The following is a 9327-nucleotide window of genomic DNA, read 5'->3' as shown; positions in this document are numbered from 1 at the left end:
GACTGGTATCATGCTCTGAAAGCTGGTTCTGGAACAGCATCTAGTGTGGCTGAAAAGGCCAATTCGGGAGTGACAATCCCTTCCACACTGGGAGCAAGTGCATACTAAACCATTCTATAACAACTGCTCTTCTCATCTTACTCCTTTTCTTAATTTTTGTCCACCATTTCCACCACTACCACCACTGCCATACATTTATGGTGTCAAATAATTGCAGTGAATCAGCTCATGTTACATGATAAAGGCAGGTCATCTCAACCAAGCTGATTTGTTTTAGTATGAATTGTTTTATAGTTACCTCCTTTATTCGTCATTATTTTAATATCAATGGAATATCACTGGAAAAACCTTATATGAGAAACACAAGATACAATTAATTATAATCAATATACAAATATTATTTTTATAAGTATCAAATGGTATTTACTATTAAACAATTGTCAGCAGTGACATTCAGTCTTGGAGGGGGGGAAATAATCTTACTGGGAGGTAACAAAAATTTCATCATAAATACTATACCAGGCTGTATGTTCAATATTTAATTTCATGGTGATGGCAGTCTATATCATAAGAACATAAGAACAGCCCCACTGGATCAGGCCATAGGTCCATCTAGTCCAGCTTCCTGTATCTCACAGCAGCCCACCAAATGCCCCAAGGAGCACACCAGATAACAAGAGACCTCATCCTGGTGCCCTCCCTTGCATCTGGCATTCTGACATAACCCATTTCTAAAATCAGGAGGTTGCGCATACCCATCATGGCTTGTACCCCGTAATGGATTTTTCCTCCAGAAACTTGTCCAATCCCCTTTTAAAGGCATCCAGGCCAGTCGCCATCACCACATCCTGTGGCAAAGAGTTCCACAGACCAACCACACGCTGAGTAAAGAAATATTTTCTTTTGTCGGTTCTAACTCTCCCAACACTCAATTTTAGTGGATGTCCCTTGTTCTGGTGTTATGTGAGAGTGTAAAGAGCATCTCCCTATCCACTCTGTCCATCCCCTGCATAATTTTGTATGTCTCAATCATGTCCCCCCTCAGGCGTCTCTTTTCTAGGCTGAAGAGGCCCAAACGCCGTAGCCTTTCCTCATAAGGAAGGTGCCCCAGCCCCGTAATCATCTTAGTTGCTCTCTTCTGCACCTTTTCCATTTCCACTATGTCTTTTTTGAGATGCGGCGACCAGAACTGGACACAATACTCCAGGTATGGCCTTACCATAGATTCTCTCTCATATCCAGAGAGCATTCGGGGGGGGGGGGGGAATGGAGGCTCCAAGCAGATAGGTGACATGAGAACATCTTCAGTAAAATTGGTGGATAGGAGAAACATGTAAACCAATGGCCCCCTTTCAAGCATTGACTCACCGCACCTCACCCCCCAACGCATGAGTCAAAGCTTCTTCCCTGAGAACTTTGGGCTCAGCACCACATCAGTGCAAAGTTTACATCCACAGAATGAACTTGCTTCTTAGATTTAAATCCCACTAAAGAAAATGGTGTTTACCTCCCAGGAAAATTCTTGGCACTGAAGTGGCAATTCAGTGGCAATTTACGACAGTAATTGGTGTTCAATTGTTATAAGAAATCAAGGAGGAAATAGAAAACAGTGTCTTTGTAACTGCTATTTTCCCAAGGAGGTGAATAACACCAAAGTTTGTGTTTAATATTTTGTGTGGATGTCGGTCTTCTTGCCAATCATCTTGAATTCTTACAGAACCCAACAAATTTTCTAAAAACAGCTCTCAAGGCATCTTGAACCTGTTTGTTCCGCAAGCAGTATATGAATGGGATCAAAAGAGGAGCCACAACGGTGTTCAGGATAGCCACCACCTTGCTGAAATCTAATTCAGTAATTCCTTTTGGCTTAAGGTACATGAAAATGCAACTGCCGTAAGTGATGGAGACCACAATGATGTGAGAAACGCAAGTGGAGAAGGCCTTCTTTCTCCCTGCGGCTGATGGGATGCGCATGACCGTGGTAGTAATTTTGACATAAGACACAAGGTTAATGGCCAAAGTCCCAAGGAGAGAAAGTGTAGCAATGAGGAAGTCAGCGAGTTCCAGCAGACTTGTGTCAGCACAGGCAAGTTTGAGCAGTGGTCCACTGTCACAGAAAAAATGGTCAATGATGTTTAGTCCGCAAAACGGCATCTGAAATAACTGAATTGGAGGACCCATAATTAGCAGGAAGCCCCCCACCCAAGAACAGAGCACCAGCAAAGAGCATATTTGACTGTTCATTATGGTTGAGTAGTGCAGAGGGTTGCAGATGGCCACATATCTGTCAATAGACATTACTGCCAGCAGAAAAAACTCAGTGGTTCCCAGCACAAAGTACAGAAAGGACTGTGTGAAGCAACCAGAGAATGATATTGTCTTATAGCCCGTTGCCATATTGGCCAACGTTTTGGGAATCACCACGCTGGTGTATCCAATCTCCACGACTGCAACATGCCGGAGGAAGAAATACATAGGAGTATAGAGCTGGCGATTCAGAAGTGTGATCACAATAATGACTACATTCCCTATTATGGTCAGAAGGTAAGCGCTGAAGAGCAGGAGACAAAGTGAGATTTGAAAGGCGCGGGAGCCGGCAAAGCCTAAGAGAATGAACTCCTTCACCGTCGTTCTATTCCTCATTTTTCGCACCTTCCGAAACAGTTTGTTGGGACTGCAGCGACGACATTGGAAGAGGAAACAAAGCAAAACATGAACACATTTCAGAGAACTGATCCATGATTTTGAGCACTGGAGACATGACCAGCCATATATGTGTGATGCAATTTTGAGGGAAACTGTGGGTGATCTTAAATATCCAGCTAGCTTGCGGCCAATAGCCATATTGTCCTGCATTTTGGAATATTCAGTATCCAAGTATTAAATACATAGTAGTATTACACACAAGGTGTGCTTCTTGAAGCCCTGGGGCTCTCTGAGACTCGTTCAGGGTCTCCACTGGCACAGCATCAATCACCCTCTGCCTCCTACCCAGTTTGCTAATCTATCCTCCCACCTTCCCTGTTTGTGGCTTTCCTTCCTTATTCCCCTCCTGTTTTGGCTCTTTGCCCGTGTCCCATGTTGGGCTCAGAAGTGCACCACTTCACGTATGCAGCAGTGCTCCTAGAAGCCTTGTGAGTGGATCCTGAAGGCCACACTCAAAGCTCCCTTCCATGTGGCTGGCCGGTTCCTTTTCGGCAGGACCAGTGGCCCAACTCAACCGACGCTGAGCAGTATCTTCACACCACATCAGTGCTAAAAATAAACCCAGGACCGGGTATTTTAAAATGTTATTTAAACATTTTAAACATATGCTTTAAAATATTTTACTATATATTATATTATGATGACAATCAAATAAATTAATAAATATACATTTACACATTTTTTTTCCAGTTTCAAAGTCTAATGTAGTTTATCAGTGTATGCTTCTCAGAACCTAGGAAGTGAGCATACATAAGATTATGCTGCATGTTATCCTATTTGTCACCCCCCCCCAAAAAAAAAATAAAAAATAAAAAATGAACTCTTAGCAAAATGCTTATCCTTACAATTCATGAAGACAGGGGGACATTCAGGGCCCAATCCTATCCAATTTTCCAGTGCTGGTGCTGCTGTGGCAATGGTGTATGCACTGTCTTGGGGAGGCAGTCACAGAGGCCTCCTCAAAATATGGAAACATTTGTTCCCTTACCTTGGGGATGCATTGCAGCTGTACCGGTGCTGGAAAGTTGAACAGGATTGGGCCCTTGTAGTGCTTTCCTGGTCTTGGATAATGTTGGGTTCACAGTCTTCTCTGTAAATAAAAACAAGCACTTAGAACATCCAACCCATAGTGAATAACGTATTGAGGCTAAAGAATCAGCTGTGATGGAGGCTGGTCCTCTCCTGCTGTCCAAGCAAAGAGAAAGACTGTAAATGCTTCATTCTCTGAGCTCATTTTGCAAGTCTGTAACACTGTCCATGCTTTCTGGAAGATTCTGGAGTATCTTGACACACACACAGCCGCAAACTTCCTTGCATACGTTTCTTAGCTGCAGAAGAGAACACAGAAGCAACCTCTGATATATTGTGCATAGGCATGTTTTGACCCTGAGCGTATAGTACTAGGCAGCTATCGTTATCATAGTACACAAGAGACATTAACTCTGCTTCCCGGAGGAGCGGAGAACTTAGGTGCATGTGATGAAATAGGTCTATGCCACAAGCAAACTGTCTCAAAGTGCCATAGATTGTCGATCTGGATCCTGTGAGGCTATCATTCTGGATTCCAAACAGAGTTGTAACTGGATCCTTCAGTTGTCCACTGCAAGTTTTACTGCTCCATTGGAATTGTTGGGGGCTTGAGGGCTCTTCCTAGGTGGGTTGCAGCTGGAAGGCACTGTGCAGATAGGAGTTTAAGAGCAGGTATTGGTATGCACTCTGAGGTCAGCTCAGCGATTTTCAGCTCTTCTCATGGCACACTGCCCTCTATGGTCTTCTGCACTGTCTTCTCCTTTAGTGATGTCACTTCTTGCTTCTGGAAAACTCATCCAGAAAACTTTTGTGACTCTGTTTCTAGGGTAACTGTCTGGATTCTTATCCTCCCAAGTGGTTCCAATTTATTGATTCCAAGCTTCTTTCATTAGACCTATCTCCTGAATCCCTTGCTGACATTGACCTCCACAGGGCCCACTCAATTATTATTAAATCTAAACTTTGGGAAGCTGAATTCAACCAACTCTCCTCCAATCTCAACCCCACCTGTTCTCCCCAGTTTTTTGGCCTTCTCCCTTCACTTGGTCGCCCTGGTAACGACTTCAGTAAGCTGATTAATCCTACCAAGAGGAGAGCCTTTATGCTCGCGAGATTCAACATCTTCCCTTCAGCTGTTCATTCTGGCAGATTTTCCAATATTCTGCACAACCGCAGATTATGTCCTTTTTGCTCCCTAGAACCGGACACAGTGGACCACATTTTACTCTGTTGCCCGGCTCACCAATCTCTTCGAGACATTCATTTGAAACCCCTGCTGTCTCTTTTCTTGGGCACTTCTACCGATCCTTTACTTGTCTTCCTGAGTGATAATTCTGTAGCCACTACCAACGCAGTAGCAGAATTTCTTGCCGCTGTTGCCAAGCTAAAACCCCCACCCTGATTTTACTCCTTCCATTGCTTCCCCCCTTTTTCCTTTACCAGCTCTCTGTTGCGCTTTTTCTATCGGCAACATAGCTATTGTGCTGGCTACTGTTATTGTTATTTACTGTTTTAATGCCAATAAAGGTTATGGAAATGGAATGGAGTAACTGTCCGTAGAGTCAGCTGAGGAAGAGGGACAGGCAATGTGTTACTTCAGACAGTTGCCCAAAAAGCAGATCCACAGAACCTGAAAGACGTTTTCAGAGGTTTCAATCACTGTGCTCCAAACTCCCATGGCACACCTGTGGACCTTTCATGGCACACTAATGTGCCGTGGCACAATGATTGAAAGTCACTGGGTTAGCTGATTGGTTGAGGAGGACCCAAGGGCAATCCCAGAGTTTTTGTGGTTTAGGATGCTGGAGCATGAATTGCAGGTTCATCCCTGAAGTACATGCAACTTGGAGCTGGCTATGCAATTCCGTTTTCTTGACCACACCCCCACCCCCTTGTTGAGCAGGGGGTAGTGTGAGAGCCTGGATTGCCATCAGGCGATCCTGTGTTTTGAGTCAGGGAAGAAATGCCCCAAAAGGGATCTAGAGATCCACAGGCCGCGGTGGCTCTGAGTGGATTCTGCTTGCCTAGCGCTCATGCAGAGCTTCTGAACATGGAGGTGTTCAGCAATGATATTAGTGCCATTTGGCTCGAAAGCACAGTTCGTTGGTGTCAAGCTGACTCCTCAGCCTCCAGCAGCAGTAGCATAGCTAGAGGGGGGGCAAAATGGTATCCCAGGCACTGCAGTGTGCTGTGTAAGCTGCCTCTACCACTTGACATCAGAACCATTCTGGGCAGTGATAGTGTCGTACCCCTCCCCCGAAGAGCAGAGCCAGTTGGTTGACAGGTGTAAATTCTATCCAGTGCCGCTGAGACCGAATGAGCAAGACACTGAAAGGTGGAAGGCTTTGAAGGTTTTTATTGTTTCAACAAGACATGTCCGTGACCTCTGGGAGACAGACTCTCAAATCCAGAGGCATCTTTCAAAAGGGTGGGATCCCTTTTAGACATTTCAGTTGTAATTCAAGGCATAGTCTTTCAAAAGGGGATGTTCCCCATTAACCTTCCCTGGTAACTTTCTGCTGACCTTCTCATGCACTCGCCTCCCACCCCTCTCTAATGCCCTCCTCATGCACTTGCCCCCACCTTCTTAAAGGGAAGTAGTCTGGTTTCGGTTTGCCTGTTGAACAAGTTATTTCTATTTCCAGCTATAATGATGCATATTGTCTGCGGTTTTGTTAGCTTGTCAGCAGCAGGGGTTTGTTAATTATAAAATTTGCAAGGCAGCAAGTCTGGAGCAAAATTAGCAAGGCAGTAAGTCTGGAGCTTTTCCCCTTAAGTTCATACTTTGCCTGTCTTCGTTCTGCACCCCCTCCCTCTGTCCTGTATTGATGGTTGTTACAGGTTACTTTGGGAGGAAAGAAGGGGACCAAGACAGGTAAGTAGGTAACAATGGCAATGCACAGGAGACACAGTGAGTGCCTGCACATTGCCGTCAATGCCCAGAATGACTCTGAAGGTGAGTGGAAGGGGCAGCTTTCATGGCATGTCAAGAAGTAACAGCTCAAAAAAAGGGGTTGCCAAACAGGGTACGGGGTGGAGGCAAACAGAGGAAAAAGGAACGCCGTAAGGAGACAGAGGGAATATCAACATGAGCTCTAGAAATGTTCCTTTGCCCAGCCATTGGGTGGGAAGGGGGGAGGAACTGGGGCCCTGAAACCTGAACCTGTGTTGGGCCTTCTGACCCGACATGGGGACTCTCAACTCTGTTTTGCCGGCATAGACTTGAGTAGCTCCACTGCAGAGCCAGCGCTCTTACCCAGAGGAATAGGATGTGTCAGGTTTTTGGCATCCCAGGCTAGAGATTGTTATTAGCCAGGATGTGGCAGGAGGTCCTGATATCTGGGCCTGGTGTGAAGCCACCAGCAAGGCAGCACAGCTGATGCAATCAACTGCGCCTGCTGCAGGTGGGGGTCACGTGACTTGGGGAGAGATGAGCACTGAGTCACGTAGGCTATGGAGGAATGGTGCAGTGCACCACTGGACAGCCAATCAGAGTGGGTCACAAGACTGTCTTGTGACTATGAGGTCACCCTACTCTGACTGGCTGGCCCCAGTATATGTGGGGCAAGCACAGACTCCTGGGTGTGGGTTGTTGTGATGGAGTTTCTGCTGCTGGTTTGTGTACTGATTTTGGACTGCCTTCTCGTGACTGTGACCTGCTGTATCCCTGACTTCTGGACCATTTGACTGACTACTCTTCTGCCTGCTCCTTTTACCAATACCTGCTTCTGCAACAAACAAGCCTGTGTCTGCTTCTCTGGCTCTGTTTGGGATCGCCTGCTTCTTTTGCTATCTCCCTACACTCCCGTGCCGTTCTGCTATCGGAAAAGCAAGGGCTATCCTCCCCTGCTGACCTGACAGGATAAATGTCCACTTCCCCCAAGGAGATACCAGTGGCTGCTGTGCGCTTAGGATACAGCCATAGCCATTTTGGTGTCGCTGCTCCTCTGGGCACCAGGCAGTTTAGGAATGGGCTGCGTGACAGCACAGAAACCACAGGAGGGGGCAGGGTTAGTCCAAATTTCAGCACAGATAGGCAAAACTTAGAACTAGCCCTTCCCACCAGAGATGGTAGAATCAAGGCCCTCCCTTAAACATTTGGCATGCCAGTGAGCTGTAGCTCTGCAGGGGTCATTGTGATCTGGAAACCCATGCAGGCAAGTTGTCTCCACATCTACCATGTGTTCAGATGCTCCAGCAAGCAGGAATATGAGAAGAGCTGAGATGTCCATCCAGTCCATAGGGCTGTCTACCACAGTGGCTGGGGAAATGACCCACAAAGCCCTCAAGCAGGACATGGAGACAACCACTCATCCCCCTCTTTGGGGGGTATATAACATTCAAAGGATGGCCTTCTAGTCTTGACATTTTGCATCACATTTCAGGAGTTTGAAGAAATTCTTTCGCATGAACTCCAATAATACAGGCCAACAAACATTGTACTTCCTTAAATGTTACACCAATTCCTGGGTATATTTGGGGTGCCGATTCCAAAAACGGCATCTGTTTTGACCTATCACAACTAGTTTTGGAGACACGGCAGAGCCTCTTTAGCCTCATGAGGAAGCTGCTTGAACCATTCACTAAGAAGGCTATACTATATCTCCAAAACTAGACGTGATAGGGCAAAACGGATGCCGTTTTTGGAATTGGCATCCCAAATTCATATCAAACCACCCTAAAGTTTGGGAAAAACTTTTCTGACCCTCAATTTTGTAGGCCTGTGTAATCAGTATTATTATGCCTTTATCACAGTAGTCAGGACAAAGGAAGATGAAACTGAATAATGACTTTCCTGCACCCATCCACTGAGTTCCTAGCTGGGGAAGATTTGGAATCGGCTCACCTCTACTCACAGTTTGGTGTTTGACTCTCTATACTACACCAAACCCTAACAACTGCTATTGTCAGCTTTTTCCTTTCCTCAACTGTCTTTTCAACCTTTCTCCCCCATTTCCTCCACCTCCATTTTAGGTATCAAATAATTCTGATGAATCAGCTCAGTTTAGGTGAGAGGGGTAGACAACTTATCCAAGCTGTTTTGGTTTGGTATGATTTGCTTTTTAGTTGCTTTCATTATTTGCATTTTAGTATCAACAAAATATCATAGGAAAACCTTTCATTTGAGAAAGACTGGATACAGTAATTTTATTAAAATAAATATATAAATATATATTATTGGAAATAAATCAATATTAAATCACTGATATTCACTATTGAACCATTTTCAGCAATGACTTCCAGTGCTAGACAAAAAATAATCTTACTGGAAGGTAACAGAAAACTCATCATAAATACCATATTTTTTTATGTTAGGCCACTATGTTTTATATGGGACAAATATACCTGATTTATTCAGTTGTTATGTATTATATATCATAGGCTTGTACTCACTACTGTTCTCTTTGTTGTGTTGTTGTGTTTGTGTTTGTTATGTATGCCAATAAAGGTCTTATCTATCTATCTATCTATCTATCTATCTATCTATCTATCTATCTATCTATCTATCTATCTATCTATCTATCTATCTATCTAATACCATATTTGATATCGAACATTCTCTTGCAGATGACAGCCTACATCCCAATCTTC

The 9327-nt window shown here is 44.7% G+C and overlaps 1 protein-coding gene across 1 annotated transcript; it reads right to left on the bottom strand.

Moving 5' to 3' along the window:
- Nucleotides 1-1698: 1698 nt before the first annotated feature.
- On the bottom strand, nucleotides 1699-2643 carry LOC136653620 (olfactory receptor 6E1-like). The gene has a single exon (XM_066630511.1). It carries the CDS (start codon nucleotides 2641-2643, stop codon nucleotides 1699-1701), a length of 945 nt encoding a protein of 314 aa, XP_066486608.1.
- Between the last annotated feature and the right edge of the window lie 6684 nt (nucleotides 2644-9327).

Source organism: Tiliqua scincoides, chromosome 5 (assembly GCF_035046505.1).
Source record: "Tiliqua scincoides isolate rTilSci1 chromosome 5, rTilSci1.hap2, whole genome shotgun sequence".
NCBI lineage: Eukaryota > Metazoa > Chordata > Lepidosauria > Squamata > Scincidae > Tiliqua > Tiliqua scincoides.
Note: the sequence above shows the minus strand (reverse complement) of the source record. Positions and strands in the feature narration are given on the sequence as shown.